This window comes from Cajanus cajan, chromosome 8 (assembly GCF_000230855.2).
Source record: "Cajanus cajan strain Asha chromosome 8, NIPB_CcT2T_4, whole genome shotgun sequence".
NCBI lineage: Eukaryota > Viridiplantae > Streptophyta > Magnoliopsida > Fabales > Fabaceae > Cajanus > Cajanus cajan.
In genome coordinates this window covers 13,314,708-13,336,125 of record NC_138524.1, presented here as the reverse complement: position 1 = coordinate 13,336,125, position 21,418 = coordinate 13,314,708, and the positions used below count along the sequence as shown (strand labels likewise).

Below are 21,418 nucleotides of genomic sequence, written 5' to 3'. Positions count from 1 at the left end.
TTACATTTTCATCTTCTTATTTTCTTAATTTTGTGAATTGCATCTCTTAACTCTTTTCATAATATGATTCGTATTGTATTAATTTTTTTAACCATGAGAATGAAACTCTCACAAATGGAGTTTATAACAATTTATGTACTTATTTAATTAATTTTTTTTATCTGTAATAATTAAATTCGTGATTTTATTTTAAAATATTTAAATTGAATTTTACTCAAATTACAAGAGAGAAATAAGTTTTACTTGAGTGAGAGGGAGAAGCTCTAGAATACAAAGAGAAAATGTCTCGCAAATGCTGAGAAAACATATCAAGTTTTTTTAACTTGATATGTTTGATAGCTTTAGTTGATTTACATAAAATAAAAAACTTTTAAAAACATTATTAAGGAGAGTTACTCATAAGCTGCTTAACAATAAAATAATGATTTTAAGTTGCTCAAAATTAAAGAAAATTATTTGTATAATCAATCATTCCTCTTGACTTTATTACCATTGATATGTATGTACATATAAGAATGAGAAAATGAGATGTTAAAGAAAGTGATTGTAATTTAAGTAATTATTTTTTACATGAATTCGCATTAGAATAAAAATTAAGTAAGTTACTTAAATTAAAATAACCTGTGTTAAGTCATTTTCTGAAAATAAAATAAATTGGTAATTTAAAAAACATTGAAGTTACTCCAAGTTAATTCGTTAATAGCTTATAACTTATTTTTTTATTTATAAATTATCTAAAATAATTTATAAAAATAGTTAACTTATAAATTATTAGCTTTTTAATTTTTCTCTTTAACTTATTTGCAATCACTTGTGAACTCAAATAATTAAATATATTCTTTTTATGTAATTTTATATTAATGAGATATCATACGTATCCTATTATATAAGATTCCCACTTAAATTCTCAGATGTGAAAATCTCCACCATTAAATATGTTTACTTAGATTTTCACTAAAATCACACAAGAAGATTCAAATTTATTAGTAACCTTAACAAATTCAAATTTAATACTCGATCAAAATTTTAAAAATAGAAAAATAAAATTTTGAGGAAATTATAAATATAAAGAAACAAAAAGTGGAATTAAATCTTTTCATGTTGTTCTTGTTTTCAATCGCTGAGCATGTGAAAAGACTCAGATTAAGATACAACAAAGTGGCCCACAGTTCTTGACATTGAAAGATACTCTCTCCTCAAAGTATTTTTAGAGCTGAAGGAAACTTCGCATTTCCCAGATCTAAATCCAGACAACCTCATACACTGGAACAAACATCTCACCCCACACTCACCATCTTCAACCTAATTAATCACCTCTCTCATTTATTTTGACTGAACATTGAAGAAGAAAGACATGTGAGTCGTTTTCAATGTTCTCTTTTACTTCCTTCTACAAGGTTGAAGCACAATTATTCCCATTTCAAGAATAGCTATAAAATAAAACCCCTTGTTTCAGCAACCTACACCCTAGTCAGAGTTTAAGTTTTCATGCACTAAGTTTCTTAAAGTTAGCTCCTTTCAGGTCCATTCACAATCTTCTCAGAGAGAAGGAGAGAGATCTATTCATTCGGATCATTTGGGGTGTCAGGAACAGTTACATTCACATCTGGTTCTGAACTTGTTTCAGCAACCTTCACCTGGTGGCACTAACAAAGTGACCCTTTGAATAAGAATCCAAAAGGGTATCTGAGGATCACCCGAATCTGTTGAATTTATCAGGTTCTATGTTGCAGAAGGTGTGCAAGAGATACAGAATCATGGTGAATGGAAATGGTTTGTTTTACCACTTTGTGGGTTTCGCAACGGTGTTGTTGTTTATTTACATGACTTTTGGGGACGTGAAGTTTGGTTTAGAGGAAGAAGTGGAATTGGCCTTTGTGGAGAGAAATGGGACTCAGTTTGTGGTGGATGGGAAGGCTTTCTACATTAATGGGTGGAACTCTTACTGGTTAATGGTGCAGTCTGTGGATGCGTATAACAGGCCAAGGGTGCGTGAAATGCTGAAGGCTGGGGCCAAGATGGGCCTCACGGTGTGCAGAACTTGGGCCTTCAATGATGGTGATTACAATGCTCTTCAGAGTTTCCCTGGCGTGTTCAATGAAGAAGCTTTCAAGGTAGTGTTTTCTGGATTTTTGTTGCATATTGTTTGTGGTTCCTTCTAGTTTTTTTTTTTTTTTTTTTTTTTTTGTCTTGATGTCTTTTGTATTTGGTTTTGTTTTTCTATGTTTAACTATGGATGGTGACATACCTAGATTTTGATGAGTGTCCAGTAGTGAAGCGTTGGATATTTTGGCTTTCTTTTGTTTTTGATTTATATTCTGTTTTATGCATTGTCTTCTCAGTTTTTGTTCTTTATCCCTGAAATTGAGCTTGTGGCTGGAGTCTTCCAAAACTAGATTTGTAACATTTTGTGTATGATTGGTGTTTATGAATTCTGCGTGTAATTGCTGAGATTCAACTGGGGCTGGGAATAAACTTTTGCAGAATTTGTGAAGGGGCTTTTGAATTGTGACAAGCGTGTTGTAGCTGAGCTGAATATTGTGAACACGGTTACCATTGTTCTTGGAAAGTGATATAATATCATGTGGTAGGATACAGCCAAATTGAGAAACAGTCTATCTGTGATCTGTCTTAGTAGAATAAAGTTGAAGATTGAATTTGTGTTGTTTGTTTGTGTGCCTCTACAATTGCGCTCGTGATTTAAAGTAGTGTGTCCCAGAATCTACAATTGTGCTCGAGTTATTTCTCATCCTGGTTACTCCATCCTTGTGAAATTCTCCCAAAAATGGTGCTTGTGGTTCTGATTGAAATCGATTTATGATTGACATGCCAAAATTGTAAGCCTTATGTATCCTTACATTTTGAAAATTTTCAATTCATTTTTTCTTTGTACATGCGTTCAGAAGTTTATGACTATTGTCTTGGATATCTGTGTCTTTCTGTATCTACTCTACAAGTCATGCACAATAGAAATGAGAAGAAGAAAAAAATGCTATATGTTGCATTACTACTAATACTTTTGGTCCATGGAGTGAGCAAGTTGTATGTTGTTCAGCATTACTGTATGATGGATGAAAAGTTGAAATTCATGTCGAACTTTTGTTGGGTAACAGGCCTTGGACTATGTTATAGCAGAAGCAAGGAAACATGGAATTAGGCTGCTCCTTAGCTTGGTAAATAACTTGCATGCATATGGTGGGAAGACTCAATATGTCAAATGGGCATGGCAAGAAGGGATAGGGTTAAGCTCATCTAATGATTCTTTCTTCTTTGATCCATCAATCCGAAGTTATTTCAAGAATTATATCAAGGTATGATATGTCTATCTTTTAACTGTCCTCCCCCCACCCCTTTTAATTTCTCCTTATTTGAAGAGTCACAGCTTTAGTGATAACACTTACATAATGATATGACCCTATGATGCCTAAACACAGTAGCCCAAACTTCTGATGTTTGTGCTTGAAGAATTGTATTAGTAGCCCAAACTTTTGATGATTTGCGCTTGAAGAATTGGATAGAGGGTAGACAAGTAGATGACATTATTCATAGATGATCAGACTTAGTCTTAGCTGTACACCTTTTTTTTTTTAATCAAAATTAATTAATATTAACATCCATTTCAAAATTGAACCTAGTGATGGCATTTTTTTGACAAAAAAATGTTCTACCATTGCATTAAATGATAAATTTTTAAATGATATCTTTGCAACCTTGTTTGGAAGCAGAGTCAGATGATCCAATGCAAAAGCAAAATCTTATCTTTTATTCATAACAAAGTAACAAACCTTAATGTTGAAGCTTTATTGACTATGTTTCTGTTTCATTTTGCTTACTCAACTTAAAACGTAGAGTGATTTACACTTTGATCCACGACTCATAACACTGTTGGGCTCTATCAAAAACCATGTTTAAAATAAATCTATATCCATTATTGTAAAAAGATAATTAATGAGACGATTAATGATGAAATTATGGAATTTCTGTATTGCATTATTGCTCTCTCCCCTTTATAACATATGATTGCTGTTTATCCATGCTTGTTTTAATACATGACACTTTTCCAGCTCATGTGGGTCAAAACAATGATTATCCGCAGCCCTATTCCTTCCCTTTACTATTTTTTTTTTTGCTGGCCATTTCAATTTTAGCTGCATCTTTGCACCCTGAGACTGATCTTTAACTCTTAAATAAATGAATTGTTTCCTTTCAATTTGTCTACAGACTATTCTGACAAGGAAGAATACAATCACTGGAATTGAATATAGAAATGACCCCACTATTTTTGGTTGGGAATTGATTAATGAACCGCGGTGCTCAACTGATCCTTCTGGCGACACTCTCCAAGTAAGTCATGTACCTGTGGTTTTATTCTCTCCTTAAAATATTTATTGAAACAGCATGGCAGAAATATTAATGACTAACTCAAAGTGGAAACAAATACTTGACTAATAATTCAAATAAAACTATCCTTTCCTGAATTTTTCTTAATTATTATGATCTCAAATGCTTATTTGAATTTGATATTATTTGGAAGTTGGGGTTGGGGTACTATGAATTTTAGCCATTATTCTGATGTTCATTCTGATATTTTTCTTTTCAGATCCCAATTTGGTAAATATGTATAAAATAGGGAATTTGAAAGTTGAAACCTTTCAACTTGAGTATTTTAACTGCAACAAAATTTTTACTTTTACTTTCCATTTAAATTCATTGAAAAGTAAACCATGGGATATCAGTATCCCTTTCTTTTTCCTGAGTTCAAGATGGAAGAAAACAATAGTGGTATCTGTGATCTGTGTCGCTACTTCGTATATAGTTATGCCTGAGTTTAGTCATATACAGTCTGTCTTATTTGTCATGGAACTACAGGAATGGATAGAGGAAATGTCAGCTTTTGTCAAATTGATCGATAAGCGGCATCTTGTGACTGTTGGCCTTGAAGGTTTCTATGGTCCTAATGACCCAAAAAGATCAACTGTTAACCCTGAAGAGTGGGCATCTAGACTTGGATCTGACTTCATAAGGAATTCCCAAACCCCAAATATTGACTTCACATCTGTTCATATCTATCCTGATCACTGGTAAGCGTTGTGTAACTACTATAGGCCTATATCTGTAGTTTTGGATTTTCTTAGACTCTTGAAAAAGGGAACTAAACTTTAAAAGTTACAAAGAACTACATGCAGAATGGAGGCTTTTCTTCTGAGCTTCTCATGTTTTTGTCTTGGAGTCCATTTGAATATAAGATAAGCGCTTTTGATAATTTTTGTACTAAAAGTAGAGTATTTTTTTAATAGAAAAACTTTCTAAAGCCGCTTCTAAGTTTGTACCCAAACAGATTCCTAGTAATCAACTATCTGAGAATAATTTGTTTGAAATTTGCACCTGAGACCTTTAACTTCTGATAATTTCATAGAGCTTGTTCTTTTGTATTATGATCTTTATTTAACTTCTTTTTTTTTTTAAACCTATGCATAGGTTTCATGAGCAGGTATTTGAAGACTATATGCCATTTGTCTCCAAGTGGATGCATTCTCACATTGAAGATGGTGACAAGGTATTGAACAAGCCAGTGTTGTTCTCTGAATTTGGATTATCAGACATAAATTTTACGTTGTCTGAACGAAAAATAATGTACAAAACAATTTTAGACATAAGCTACAAATCTGCAAAGAAAAACAAGGCTGGAGCAGGTACTCTAGTTTGGCAATTGTTAGTTGGAGGGATGCAGGAGTTGAGTGATGATTTTGGGATCATCCCATGGGAAAAGACACCAATCCCTTCACTATTTGTTGAACAATCATGCAGATTAGCCAAGGCCAAGGGATGGCCTCACAAGAAACCAAGTTATAAACAATTTTGTTAGCAAAAGATGTGCAAATAAAAGCCCTTGATTTGAATGGGGAGAAATATGGGTTCGTTTGTGGTTTAAGACTGCTTATTATAGGTGCATGACTAGTTTTGTACAATATGCTCGGTTTTCATCACCAATGCTAAATTTGATTAGTGGCATATATAATATATATAGCGTGTTAACATAGATTAGATATTATTATAAGCAATTATTTTGAAGCTTCTAATCCACATGAACAGATCCACCATCAAGTCTTTTAAGATTCGAGGAATTCTTTCTTCTTTTTTTTTTTGAAGTAATATAAGTAATGTGAATAAATCAAATTGCCCCGGTTACAATATGCAGAGAATTATCAAATCATTAATCATTTGCAATCCTCCATGAACATGTAAACAAACAGTAGCGAAATTTTGGTTTCATACGAGAATTTCAGGGGTTCATTCTGCTATTTGTTTTCAACTTTCATGACAATTCATAAAACATTTTAACTTCAATTCTCCAGATACTTTAATATCAGTCGAATTTTAAATATAATACTATTCCAACTAGTTTGTCTTCCTAACCAGAGTTTCTTTTAATATTCACTAGGGGTCTATTCTAGTGGTCCGTGTCTACACAAGTAGTTGAATAACCACAACTTACAAAATGGCATTGTAGATGTTATAGTGCGTATAAAATATGGAGTAGTTGGTGAGAACACGATCAAATATGATTTATAAGGTGTGCTTTTGCACTGTCCTTAAGATTTTATTTACATACTCTTACCTAGGTCTCTTAGGTACAACAAAAAATTCCGAGTGTTGTTCACTGAAGAACTACCAAGAGCTAAAACTTAAAACCCAGAAACGAGAACAGTAGAGAAGGAGAGAGAGCGGAGAGAGTTAGCTCTGCTACTAACGTTTTCTTTCTAGCCTTCTTGGTCCATGTTCATGCATGTAAACAGTGACGGATCCAGAAATTTTAAATAGTGGGGACAATACTTATTCATATATTTGTAATATTAAAAATTTCATATAACTTTTAAAAGTATAAAAATATATCATAATTATTTTTTTTATAAGTTTTTATATCTACGATTATGATTAATGATGAAAATAAATTAGGTCAAATTAGATTATATTATAATTTAATAAGGTTTGAACCTAACTTTTTTTAAAAATACATGTTCTAAATATGACTTATTTATCTATCATAGACATTTTTCAAATGTTTAGTTAGAATTACAATCCTTAAACCTACTTTATAATAATTTAATATTAATAAAAACATAAAAATAAATATATTAAATTGTATAAAAATTAAGCTTAATTTATTTATGATATAAATATATTTTTAATATCTAATATAAATTTTAAAATGATAATTTATTTTAAAACATATTTTCTAATAAATTATAAATAGAACATAAATATTATAATATTTTCTATTTTGATTTTTTTTAATCAACGTATATAATCTTACAATCTTTACTATTTTAATTTTTTTTAATCAATATATACAATAAATAGAAAGCAGAAAAGGTAAACATACATGTTGCAAATTTTATTTTATTAAAAATTAATTTTTTTAATATATTACATTATATATGTGAGCATTAATATATATATATATATATATATAGATAATATTATAATTAAACTTTAAAAAAAATTATTTGTTATTAAAGAATACTCTTTATCATATATGAGAACTAATCTCTTTCAGAAGTTTGACAAATATCAAATAAATTAACAACTTTTTTAAATTTATATTTTATACATTTGATAGTTTAATATATATATATATATATTATTAAAATTAGAATATAATTTTTTTAAATATATATTTTTTAAATAAAAAATATATGTATGTAAAATGATAGTGGGGGCAAGTGCCCCCACTCTTGTCTAAGTAGATCCGTCCATGCGTGCAAATGTTACTTCTATTGTTAGTCTCTTTTAATGTTTATAACACAAGTTGATATATAAATCGATATTTAAAGACAAAACTAGTTAATGAGAAATTTCATGCCTTTTAAAATACTCTAAATTTATACAAAATAAAATTAGGAGCTTTCAAAATTTATCTGATCTCTCTAATGTAGATTAATAAGAAACTTTTGAACGATTCAAGTTTTAAATAATTATATAATGTTTTTAAAGATTGGACTTAAATTATATATTTGGTTTCTTATTTAGTTTGATATCATTTTTTTAACTCATCATTTTTAAAATAATTATACATTGATATTATTACTTTTTTAATCGAATAATATTTTGTCTGATATAAAATATATTTCATTAATATTATTTTTTTGAAATATATATTATATAATTAGTTGTTATTTCAAGTGAACTTGAGCATAATCTTCTTAAATAATATCTCATATTCAAGTCTTGTACATGTAAAAAAAAACCATAGTTGAGAGAAGAGATTCTATTAAAGGTGGTCCTGGTCCATCAAGTTTTCTAACCGAAACTAATAATGAATAAATATTTTTTTACTAACAATATAGTTACCAAAAAAATACATCTTAATTGTATTTGTATATTTCTTTAATCCTATGATTAATTATATATGATGTTAATATTATGTATTATGTCAATTAGTTAAGTTGGCTCGATCTGTTTATCGGTTTTAATGGCTTAGATTTAAATCAAAAAAATTAAATTTATCAATATTTGGAATAAGATAGGAACATAGATAAACTCAATTCAACATGAAGACTAATAAAATGAATTATGAGCCTCTAACTAAATAATTAAGAAAATAATTCTTATTTCCTTCTTTCTTCACGAATCATGATTCATATTTACTATTAATCACAGACCATGATTCACCTTGTAATATGAAACTTATATAATCAAGAGAGTAAGTTATATGAAATGTGTAATAATATTGTCTTTAAGAATTTATTCACATAATGCTTAAGTCTTCCAATCCTCTCCTCCTTCAAAATGACCTACAAAATCTTCCATTTGTACATCTTTATCAGTAGCATCTTTTTCAACACTAGTTGGTGACTCCTCCTTCTTGATGAAAGGCATGTCCCCAGGCTAGTATTTACAATCCTTTCTTTTAAAATCACCCATAAAATCTTTCGTATGTACATCTTCATCTCCATCAACAACATCTTTATCAGCACCAGTTGAAGACTCCTTCTTTCTTTTGATGAATAGTCTGTTCCCAAGCCACTATCTTTAATATTTTCCTCCAAAATCACCCACAAAATCTTCCATATGTGCATCTACATTACCATTATCTCCTTGATCGTCATCTCTATTAGTTGCATGTTCATTAGCAGTTGGTGACTCCTCCTTCCTCCTAATGAAAGGCATGTCCTTTGGCTACTACATGTTGGGCCAATGAAACATGTAAATATGTAGCTTCTTGATATCTCTATCATATTGATGCTCGATGAATTTGCCAAAGAATTCATTATCAGTATTAGGCCTCTATGATGAGTTGAATGTTGATCCTTAATGTGTTGTAGATGTTCATCTTGCACATCAAGATTCCAATGAATTCCTTACAACTCATTTTGTTGACAATTTTGGTTAGCTATTATGGTATTCATCTTAAGTTCAACTATTGGATGCCAACCATTATGGATGCCATTGATGGTTTCTCTTCTATATCAGATGGTTGTTTTGGTGCTGCTTGTTGGGGCCGTGCTTTTTGTTCTTCTTCTAGTTGGTTAGGGTTAAGGTGGTTAATTAGGTGTGTGAAATACTAGACAATGAATCTCCTACTAATAGGAAAGTTAATTTTCATTGTGCATGAAATTGGAGCTGCATGGTGTTGAGCAGTGATAAGCGCCAAAAATCCCAATGCTTTGTTGGGCTTTTTCGAGATTCTTGTTGGGTTCCTTTATCACAAATTGGTGGATTTTATTAGAAATTATTTGTACCACATCAGCATCATTCTCATTCATTATTTTGTAGACTAATTCATATTTCTTCATATTCATATAAGACTGATGAGAATTTTGATTGATGTTGGCTAGTAGAAATGACATCCAGATCTAAGTTATGGTTTACATGTCTCCTCTCATGATCAGGAGTGTTGTACCTTCTAGGTTCCAGACATAAACTTCATCTAACACACAGACATGGACTTACACCTAGTGTCAACAAATCCTGACACACATACATTCCAGGTGAGTTATAGAAACAACTAATTTGGTACAAAAACAGGCTTTATGATTTGTTTTTGAGTTACCGCTATCTCCTTGGCAAAAAAAAAAAGAAGAAGAGAGAAACGAGGTGGACGAATAAGAGTTATACGCTTTTTTTTCTAGTCCTCTCTTCGAGTGGAGCTACTTTTTTGACGAGTAAGGGAGGCTCCGTTGAACATAGCAAGACATGCCCTAAGTTCAAAGAGAGACAAAAGAAACTCTTTTGAGCTAGAAATACTCGTTGGTTCCTTATTAACACTCTTTTATCACAACCGAAACACTCCAAAATAACTTTTACTCACGTATCTTTACCCTTGACCATGAACCTCCTTTGAATTTTTAATTCACTTAACTTTTTCATATTCAGATTTGAATCTAAGAAGAAAAGAAAAAGAAATAGAAATTAATAATTCGCTTTGCACTTGCAACGTTTTTATTGGACAGTCTTTGGTAGTAGTGCCATTTTACCCATTGGCTATATGGGCAGGTTATAAGAAAGACATCCATATATAGGGTCTGGTCGAAGATTAGGTATACAAGCATTCCAACCCATTTTAGTAGAAGGGCGTGCTATTTGTTTGCATCTACTTCCAACCTTCAAGACTTGGTCGAGTAAGTCCAAAACTAGGCCCTTAACAAAACCAGGACTAGCTCGCTATTCCTAATAAAGAATAGAATAAGGGCTTTACCGGCGCAATTTGAAATGATTATACTATATTGGATGGACGATAACACAACAAGACTCTCATATGAAACCTCAAGAAAAAGACAAATGACGTCTCATTTCCCTATTTGAATTCTATTTTATTTTAAATTATTTGTTTATATATATATATATATATATATATATATATATATATATATTATGTTTAGTATCAAATCTACAATACTCATTCTATCTTATAATTAGTGTCATATAAGAATGAAAAATAAACATCAAAATTAGTATATTTTATTTTTTGAATATAATTAATTTTCATTTATACCAATAATATATCTTTTATAAGTTATTGTTGTGTTGTATCAATTTTAACAAAAAGAAATTAATAAATAAAATTAATTTTATAAAATTACTATTATTATTTTATTTATTTATTTATCTTATAATTTTTTATAGTTTGTATTAAAAACAATAACATTAATTATGACTTGATATTAAGATAACATGACAATTAATATTCAATAATACTTAAGTCTAATTTCACTTTTTATTTTTATTTTCGTCTCACTTTTCCATGATAAACGTGAAAAAATGAGATAAAAATTAATACTAAAATGCAATTTAACTTAAATATTATTAATATTAATTATTGCATCATTTATTTAATATTAAATTATGATTAATATTATGATTTAATGATTAATACATGAATATTTAAAAAGAGAACTAAAATTAAAATTTTATATAATTAAAATACTAAAATTACAAAATTAAAAAAATAATAATAAAAACTACAAATTTAATATTTTAAAAAGACTAAAAGAACAATTTAACCAAAAACTAATAACCCTGCACTCCCTTACCCCTACCTAAAATGCATCCCGTAGCCTCCAAACTCTCCAACTCAGCTACCGTTAGCTCCTTCCCTCCCCACACATCTGTCGTGACCACACTCATTAGATAAGAAGATTGAAGTATAAATTTATATTTATTTTTTTACAAATAAATGGAGTAGAACGGTATTATTGAAATCCAAACTACAATTACATGCTATTGTGGTCGCAAGTAGCTCAACAACTGCTACTAGAAATGAGGTTCGCCATTTAGATAGAATGATAGATGGAAAACCTAGCTTACTTGAATAGAGAAAATAAAGAGAGAGAGAAAATACAAACTATTGAGATGTTAGTTTAACTTAAATTTAGATAGTTACTTTTCGGAAAGCCAATCAGGAAGCTGAAAGAAATAAACGATCATTTTTCCTGAATTTAACATACACTATGTATTCAACTATGGCAATAAGTTAACAAATCTGAATCATGGTACTGCCTATCATTCTGCAGTATAATGAGCCGTTTTTTGCCAGGGATGTAACAACACACAATCAGAAAATCATCGGCCAAAACTATTTTAAAAAAACGTGAGAATAGACTAATTACAATAACAAATATGACCATCAAAAGAAAGCAAAAAATAATCTCCCCTATCCACAAAACAAGCAAAATATAATCACAGCCACCAACTCATCAATAGCCATCGCATACCAAGACGAAAATTTGGAAAAACGAGGAAAGCTTTTTAGTCTCTCGTCTTCTATAGCCCTTCTCTACATGACTTTCCAGCCGTCATCCCTGCAAAAATAATACAGACCTATTAATTAAATGGATAAATACACATAGGGTAGACACTAACTAATTCAGTTAAGTGAAAGGTTCAAACGAGGCAAAACACCAAAGGTTACACAAAGCCAGTGTAGCAAAGGGTACACATACATGAAAGGCACCAGTAAACATGAATCAGATAAAAGAACCACCAGAACCTTTAACTATTTATTTATTATTTATTAAATAACAAGAAGTAATAAGAAACAACACAAATATAACTCAACTTTACAAAATCGAATTGAGCATTACTCCTCACTTATATGCCTTATTTTAATCATACCACTATTTGATATGATCTCTAACATAAAGATTAAGGGATAAATCACAAATATAGCAATTGTGAAATGGAAAATGGGATCAGCTGCAGTTGGATTTTAAACAGCGCCTCCTGCAGCTATAACCCAGGGGATGAATTTATTTTAAAAAAACTGTCAAATGTAGTTTGTGTTTGTAAACTTTTTATTGGTTTTAAAAATGAATGTGTAAATATTTTAAAGTCGAGTTAAAAACCAGTTCAACTCCATTTTTCCAAACACGTTTAGTTTTGAAAAATGCATTTGAAAACCAAAAACTCACATCGACTCCAAATGGGACCTAAAAAACATGTCCGGAAATTGAAAACTGAATTAGGCTCAAAAACAGAGTGCCAGTGAAAGATAACATAGAAGTTGAAGACTAGATTTTGGGGAAATGCTCGATTGAAGAAGCTCGGCATCTCTATTTATAATCATTCATATTGAATAACATTTAAGGGGAATAATTATAAAATGCAACTCCCTAGGATAATGATAAGCCACCATACATGAATCTGCCTTTTTTAACTAATCCTAGACATTTATTCGCTAGGAATACAAACAGTTTCCAACACAAACCACAAAATAATGGAGCAAAACAGAAAAAGAACACTGCAAGTCTGCAACCTATGCAGGAACAAGTTAAACAGGGCAATCAAAGCCAAGCATGAAATGGCACTTAACAAGGGCAAGCACGGCCAATCAGAAGGGAAAACACAGCAACAGACATGAATAACCAAAATCAAGGCAAACAGAACAAGTTGGAATCAAACAAAGGATTAGAGCCAAAGAAAATCAATAATTTACTGTACAAGAACAGAACTAACCCGACCCAATATGGACCCAACTCAAGTTGTTAATTGCTATTTACAAAAATAGGTATATGGTACTGGCTGTACTAAATAATCTCAACGTTTGTAGGCATCTTAGAACTTAACAGGAAAGTAACATAATATTATAGAAGATCTACCTTAAGATTCTGTAAAACAAAATATTTAAGCAAACAGTTTCTTGTGGAAATTAAAATGAAATCACAAAAATTTAACATAATTCACCATCGTTACCCACATCAAATACCCATTCCCTTTTCTCTTGAAGAGAAACCTTGTCCTTGTGTTTTAAGGCTGATTCTGAAATTTTAACTCCATGTAAACAAGACATATTTTCAGTCATACAACCGTAAAAATCAATTACAATTTTACCAAGAAAATAAACAACATTTCCAAAATGTATCGTATCTCAAGCACAATGACATAATAAAAAAGTCACTAATCACATGAAAATCATCAGCAAACACAAAATCACAACAATCAATGTCAGTATCAATAGCAACTGACCAGCTAAATACCAAACACATGACAGAAATTCACAAAAAATATAAAGGGTGTCAAATAAGGGCTCATGATGTCACCATAATGTGATCTGTAGGAGTCGTTGTCTGCACTTCATTTAAGTGTTGAGGTTACAATCGTGATGAGGAAGGAAAAAGTGAATTGAATGTTCAGGTTACAATCGTGATGAGGAAACTCATTGCCTGATTAATCATGTATGCATTTATGTCTTCATGAGAACTGAACATTTTCCCAAGTACATGTCACAGAATCAAGTACACAAAATCACACGGGAAGAAAAACAGGTACAAAAAGGGTGCAATTTTGTTAGCACAACAGCAGCCTTGCATTGTTAATCTTGTGTATCAGCAAACGATTGTCTCAAGGCCATATGAAAAACAATTACACCAAAATCACAATTTAAACACTGCAAGTCTAAAATCCACTAAAAATATGAATAGAAATTACCTCAATTCACAGTCAACTCTGTGATTTTTTCCCTGTAACAATCTGGAATATCCGGAGTCCCCTGCTGAATGCTTCATTGAAAAGAATTCTGGTTTGCATATTCTGAAATCCAGGCAACCATGATAGTAGTGCTACAGGGACCATAACAATGACTCCAAACATTATATCATATAGACGAGCCACGGAAACAACACCATCCCAAATGATAGTGGACTGAAAAAATGGCCGGAATACTTGGGCAATTGATATCAGGCCCCAGCCTGTGGGAATGAATGCCAGCAGGCTAGTAAAAATATCAATGAATTTGAATTGAGTGAATTCCAGCAAACCAACTATAACAAGTATAGCAAGAATTATTACAAGGAACTGGACCAGACGATAATAGATATGCTCTCTGGCTGCGTATTTGTTCCGGGCATATACTACCACCACATAAATCCCAGATACAACAAGCACATAAATCCAAGATAGCAAGTAAACAGCAATACTAGTACTTCCATCAGAAATGCCTAGCTGATAGACAATTCCATACTGGAAAAAGAAGAACCGGAGGTCTAAGATTATCTCCAAAAGCTTTCCCCAAAGGCCAGTTACCTTCAGATGATCCTGCTCTTCATACCACCACCTTTCCCAACTCTGTTCAGCTTTAGCAAACACACTTCCACTGAACCAAATCCAGTTCATAAAGTCATCAAAGTCATAAACAGTTTTTAACCAATCAAAGCCAGAAGGATTGAACACAAATGGTGCCATAATCCATGATGCAACTAAGAACCAACTAGTAATGGTCAAGGCTATATAAACAAAAGTGTCAGTTGCTACAGGACTATGTGATGCATAAATTACAAGTATTAGACCCAATTCAATTGCTTTCACAAAATGGCTGCGGGAAAAGAGTCTATAGATTTCAGCAAATCCCTTGTGTTCTACAACAAAACCACGACCAGTAGCTCGATATTTTGCCCCACCATGCAGAACAGTCCGACCAAAGAAATGACTACGAGTGCCCATCGAGAATGTGTAAAAAACTGATGAAAGCTGGAGCTGCATTGTCAAGAAATCCCAGATAGCTTGAAGGAACCCATGCTCAAGGGAATTTTCTACAATCATTGGAAGAGCAGTGAAAAGTCCAAGTTGGATAATGAACTGTTGATTCAAGATGGTACCAAGTGCTTTATTGTTATTGCTGTTACTTTCCATTGCATTCTCAACACCACTAAGTGCAAGATATAATCGACCCCATAAAAATGCATATACAGTCAGAATCACCATCATTGTGTTGAAGAAGAACCCCACAGTAGTGTAGAAGAATGAGAGCATCCGGAAAAAATCCAGCCTATGACCCAATCTGTACACATCTCTACTTAGGATTTGCTCCCCATTTCCACTTGCAACCTTTGCTTCAAACATTGATACTTGATTCAACCCAACATCCCTCCCCTTTCCAACCTGAATGTACTCATGGTGAGTGACATTACCTCCCCGAAGAGTACAATTAAATCCAGCAAAGATGTCCTCACTTATGTTGATCACTCTGGAAGCTTTACTGATACCACCTCGAGTCAAGAACCAAAACCTGTCAAACACATCTGGGTGACCATAATGCATTCTAACCTTCAAAGGGTTTGCCAAAACCCTCTGTCCCAAGGTGACAAAACTCGTTTCCTGAGCTGACATGAACCATGCAAGAGAGGAAACAGAACCAGTAAAAATGTGTTCCCTAACTCCCAAAATAGTGGGTTTCCGGATGCCATAGTAGTGGCTGTATTCTTCCAAAAGATTTCGCATTTTAAGTGCCTCCTCAAAGTAGTTGTCCTGATTCATATCAATAGTTTGAACTGCATCACCACGAGTGAAGATGATGGCATGGTTTTGATTTTCTGGCTTTCCTTCCCCAAGTTTCAAGGGCCCAGGCAACTTTACACGGTAAATTTCCACCTCCTTCTGCAACTGCTGATCATACTTAACAAGAACAGAGTAATACTCCTTCTCATCCCTTCCAGTGGTTTTCTCATCAACATAAGCAACCCGAAGGGCCTCATTGTTTTGCATTAGATACAAAATTTCATCAGCATGAGGATCCTTTTTTTCCTTCTGAGTTCCATATATCTGGCAAGCAATCACATACGTGAATTTCATTAAAGCAGTCCCATACTCGTGGCCTTTGAATAACAAACTAACTGAACTGCTTGCTCTACTTAAACCCTTAGAGGATGATGACCTTTCAGAGTTGGAACTCCCTAAATTATCTGGCCTCATTGAAACAAGTTCTCGGGCACCTTCTCGAATATCCATTTCTGATGCAGAATCCAGAAAAGTCAACATCTTCAGGGCCCGATAGTAGTACATCATTCCTCTAACTGTCCGTGACAGTGTCTGGCCTCTGTAGGAAGCCCATAGCCTCAAATCCCTAAGTTTTTCAGTCCAAATATCACTATCTTTTGTTATCCCCTCTCGACGCATCCTCTCCATAAAATTTTTCCACTCATCATCATATATAGTCTGCAAATAGTACAGGATTGAAACCCCATCTTCATTCTCATTTCTCAGCTGTTCTTTGCTGTACAGTACTTCTTCACTATAGTAAGGTGTTAGAACACTGAAAGCCATCATTTTCTCAACTTGGGGAGCATGGGGCATGTTCATAAAAAGTGAGTTACTGAAGAAAGCAATTCTCCGTCTAGCTTCTAAATTTATTGGGATGTTTTGCATTGAATCATTGGATGTAAGAATTGTGTCCAAGCGCCGAACCTGCCGATAGAAGTTCTCATTGCTGGTGTCAGGCAACTGAATGGCATTCTCAAAAAGTAGACCTGAAGCAGGATTCTGTTGAGCCAAACCATCTTCCTTTAGCTGATCAGCATTTCTTTGGTCCTTGAAAAAGTCTCTGATAGCAATCTCATAAAGGGCTTGAAGGGTATTCACCACTTGGTTTGGATCTTTCTTAGGCTTCTTTAACAACTGAACAAGTTTTATCAACTTGTTGTGGAGTTGAGGCAGTGCAGTTGTTTTGAACATTTTAGTGAACTTCTCAATCTCAAGAGAATGATCAATTTCCTGAAACAGCACAGTCACAATAGAATGTTCTTCAGTGTTGGGATTGATAATCTCGAGAAGCAAGTGCTTGATACTATCATAAGCTTCGATGACAGCACAGCGTCTGTACTCACTCTTGCATATCTTATTATAAAGCCTCTTATCACTATCATTAACTAATTCTTTGGCCTGACTGAGTGCCAACAGTAACTCATTGCACAGAAGAAAACATGGCCAGCGGATCACCCTGACATTCCAAGAGTTTTGCGGCAGCTCCAGCAATTCAAACTCTTTGTCAGATATAATATCTTCCTCCCTAAAAGACAGAATTATCTCATTCCATATCAAAGCAAACTTGTTGGCCTCAATCTGGTTAGACTCGAGCTTCCTGTAAGGCCGACCAAGCCCATACCTGAGCTTCAACCTGTGGATGGCATCCTTAAACTTACTCTTCAACGTTCCCCTTGTATTCAACAACTGCTCCTCTGGCATGAGATTAAACTGAATCGCACTGGCAAAAAACTGGAACCTCAATTTCAGCTGTTGCATATTTCGAATCTCACCCAAGTGTGAGAACAACCCCACAGCTGCACCAACAAAAGACGAGTATATCGAATACCAAATCTGTATATCCATCAGATAAATCAAAACAACCGGAAGCCACAACAAACCAACAGCGAACCGGTTGCTATTATGAAAAAACTCATGCCATTCATACTCAACATGTTTAAGGCCCAACACAGCCTTCGTCGGAGCAATCATGGGTTTCACCTGCAAAAAGTAACTGAAGCAAAATTTCGTGGCCAGCACCACAATCCAGAACAACGAATATTTAACATTGTCCACAAGACCTTCCCTCAAACCACGCCCCACAAAGCTCCTGCTCTGAAACCACCACGACAACATGTAGAAAACCCTCCAATTCGTATTCTCAACAAAATTCCTAATCCAAGGAAGAATAAAAAGAGCCAAAGCCAGAAGCTCCGGAATGACAAACACAAACACAGCCTCCATAAAGTTCAGCACCCGATTATTCGCAGCCGGCGACCACCTCCTATCCTGGTTCCTCTGCGTCCATATCCTCGCATAAAACACACCAAACACAACAATCCAACCGGCAGCCACAACACACTTCAGCACCATCCTCACTGCAAGCCCCATGGTCTCCCTGGACACCAACCTATACTGCATCCCCACATCAAGCAAACTCTGCAAAAACCTCAAACCACTCCAAGTGAAAAAGATAGTCAAAACCCTAACCTGCACGGTCCTATCCTCCAAAGCCTGCCAAGGGTAAGTCTTCCCCTCCCAAGCCACAATAATGGCAGCCTGAAGAAACAGTATCAACATCACCCAAAGCCTATCAAAACTCCTAAACAAATTCCAAAACGACCTCTGCTCCACAAACCCAGTCTTCCCCACATGCTTCCCCCCACCAGCAGTAACAAAAAAGTTACTCCCAACATCAAGAGGCCACTTCAGCTTCTCAAAACACCTCTTACTCCAAAAATACTCATTAATATCATCATAGTTCCTCCAAGCACTATGAGGCGCAGTCCCATTCCTACTACTGTCAACCTCGCGCTTAATCGTATCATAAATAGGCTTCACCACGAAGTTCAAAAATGCGTTCTCACCGGAAATCGAAGGCATCACCGGCTGCCCCGTGTTTTCATCAATGAAATCCTCCAATATTCGGTTCAACTCGTTCGCCATGTTGTGGAAGATGTAGCAGATGCACTCCGGCATGAACCGCAGATTCGCTGCCTCGCCCCAGATCAGGAGGTAGAGCGACACGTACAGGAGCTCGCGGCGGAGGTCGCCGCCGCGGCGGCTGTCGGAGATCCAGATGTTGGACTTCTTCCCGAGGTACGAGCACCACGTGGTGTAGTTCTTCAGCAGCTTCTTGCGGAACCGCCGGAGCACGCCGGCTTCGAGCGTGTCGATGTTGTCCGGCGGCGGCGTGAGCCGCATCTGAGAGTTGGCGAGGTGGAGGACCAAATGCTCGCGCTGGTTTCGCACGTTGTCGCGCTGGAACCCGAAGAATAGCGCCAGCCAGTCGAGGAGGTCCATGTTCGACCGCCATTGCCCGAACGGCGGCCGCCGGAGGTCGCCAACGGCGCGCAGCGCCGCCACCGCCGCGCGGACCTCGGGGAAGCGCAGCGTCGGGTGGTCCACGAGGAGGTTGTGCACCGGGATGATGTTGAAAGGCTCATCGTCGCGGCCGGCAACGGCTGCCGCCGGCGGCGGAGGGTGACGGTGGCGGAGACTCATAGCATCGGAATCGAAAACCCTAGAAGAAAGTTGAAACCGTAGTTGTGCTACACAGTAACGGTTGTTGAAGTTGAAGAAGGTGCTAAAAGCGTGAGTGAGTTAGTTACAGAGAGAGAAAGAGACGATAGTGAGAGAAAGAGAGAGAAGGTGGTGAATGGTAATGGTGGCTAACGTGCGCACTAGTGAAAAACGGAGAAGGGGAAGAAGAAAGGGCGCGTTAGGAGCGTGTTAGCGCGTTTAGATATTTGTTTTCGTTTTGCTTATGATCAAAAAAATATATTTTGTTTGTTTTTATTTTAATTAATTACTTATTACTTAATTAATTAAACCAATGAGTCATTTTGGTAACCTCCTTTGACTTCTTCTGCTTCTGGCTTTCACCTTTCTTTTTCGATTTTCATTGTCGTAGTCAATTCTTGGATCGTGATTCGTGAGTTTGAAAAGAAGAAAAAAATCTATTGGAAAAAGAATATATGGAAAATTCAGTATTGAATTAAATTATATATGGAAAAATAAAATAAGTAAAATTTTACGTTGTCGCGAATTCGTGATCGTGTTTTTTTCTCATAGAAATTCGTGATCGTGTTAGAATATCCTTAACTGGTATATGTAAGAATTAGTGTCATAGAGGGAAAAGTAGATAAGATAATTTCGACCGTATCAAACATTTATGGTTAAAAACAATAGTACATGTTTATATTTCATGATCCTACGTTAAGGTAAATGTTAAGTTACGTTTTATAAATTATTCTTAGATGTTACAAGATCAATTTGTTACGGTTCAATCAGTTTAGCGGGTTAAATATAATAAATAAATAATTATAAAAGTAAATTTGTGACACGAATAAATTTAATTTGTCTAATTCAGCTTTCTTAGAGGTAGTATTTGTCTAGATATAATGTTATAATATAAAAAAATGATTGAAATATTTGTTTAACTAATTTGAGTCACACTTTATATTAAAACTCATATATGGTGAGAGAAATTGATTTTATAAACAAAATAAACATCCTTGACTTTACCATTCAAATACATGTGGACGGAAGTTGAGAAATTCTAAATATTTTTAAGACTTAAATATGTATTTAATTTTTTAAATTTAAAGTAGAATTATTTTTACCTCTCAATTTTTTTTTTATTTTTATAATTTTTTTAAAAATATTTTAATTTCTATATTCAAATTTTACTAGAAAATTTGTTAATACTATTATATAAAATTTATTTATTAATAAAAATATTCTGTTAAATTTAATTAATATTATATAATTTGTCTTGATCTATTACTTGCAAATATTATTAATAATATTAAAATAAAAAATTTAAAAATTATTAAGATTAAAAATAATAATTTTAAATTTTAAGAGATTAAAAATATATTTATGTATATTCTTAAAATGTGTTAAAAACATTACTTTATGAAGGGAATCCACAACACGTTGATTAATATCATAGAGTAATTTCCTTTTTCGGTAATAATGTGATTCAATTATTTTAGCTGTGATTAACACAGTAAGTTTTTATATGCATTAAAGTTAAGTGCCCTGAAGCTGATCAAGATTCAAGATGAATTGTGATGTAAGCTTCATTGGTCCATATGTAATAATAACATGATACGATATCAGAGATTATAATATAAAGAAATATCTTGAATAACTTTAACAGTAATTTTCATAAAAATTA

General features: G+C 33.7%; 2 protein-coding genes and 1 non-coding gene across 4 annotated transcripts; 1 reads left to right on the top strand and 2 right to left on the bottom strand.

Moving 5' to 3' along the window:
* Positions 1-1,151: 1,151 nt before the first annotated feature.
* LOC109816865 (mannan endo-1,4-beta-mannosidase 2) lies at positions 1,152-6,040 on the top strand. The gene is made up of 6 exons (XM_020382018.3): positions 1,152-1,356; positions 1,523-2,114; positions 3,114-3,311; positions 4,222-4,344; positions 4,870-5,081; positions 5,479-6,040. Exons 2-6 carry the CDS (start codon positions 1,725-1,727, stop codon positions 5,864-5,866), a joined length of 1,311 nt encoding a protein of 436 aa, XP_020237607.1. The 5' UTR covers positions 1,152-1,356; positions 1,523-1,724; the 3' UTR covers positions 5,867-6,040.
* A 5,868-nt stretch (positions 6,041-11,908) lies between these two features.
* LOC109816859 (callose synthase 12) lies at positions 11,909-19,985 on the bottom strand. 2 transcript variants are annotated; one of them, XR_003805843.2, is made up of 3 exons: positions 14,428-19,985; positions 14,040-14,199; positions 11,909-12,302 (listed from the first exon to the last, which is right to left on the bottom strand). XR_003805843.2 is itself a non-coding variant. In XM_020382010.3 (2 exons), the coding sequence occupies exon 1, from the start codon at positions 19,735-19,737 to the stop codon at positions 14,440-14,442; it is 5,298 nt and encodes a 1,765-aa protein (XP_020237599.2). In that variant the 5' UTR covers positions 19,738-19,984; the 3' UTR covers positions 11,909-12,302; positions 14,428-14,439. The 2 variants fall into 2 exon arrangements, 1 of the variants encoding a protein (XP_020237599.2); XM_020382010.3 differs by lacking the exon at positions 14,040-14,199 and having other exon boundaries at positions 14,428-19,984.
* On the bottom strand, positions 16,710-16,787 carry LOC114917097 (small nucleolar RNA J33). Its single transcript, XR_003805844.1, has one exon. It is a non-coding gene; the product is annotated as a small nucleolar RNA J33 (small nucleolar RNA).
* Positions 19,986-21,418: the final 1,433 nt, after the last annotated feature.

Coding starts and splice junctions, on each gene's coding strand:
- LOC109816865 (XM_020382018.3), top strand. CDS start 1,725: ATGTTGCAGAAGGTGTGCAAGAGATACAGAATCATGGTGAATGGAAAT. Junction 3,312..4,221: donor ATTTCAAGAATTATATCAAG/GTATGATATGTC, acceptor ATTTGTCTACAG/ACTATTCTGACAAGGAAGAA. Junction 4,345..4,869: donor CTTCTGGCGACACTCTCCAA/GTAAGTCATGTA, acceptor ATGGAACTACAG/GAATGGATAGAGGAAATGTC.
- LOC109816859 (XM_020382010.3), bottom strand. CDS start 19,737: ATGAGTCTCCGCCACCGTCACCCTCCGCCGCCGGCGGCAGCCGTTGCC.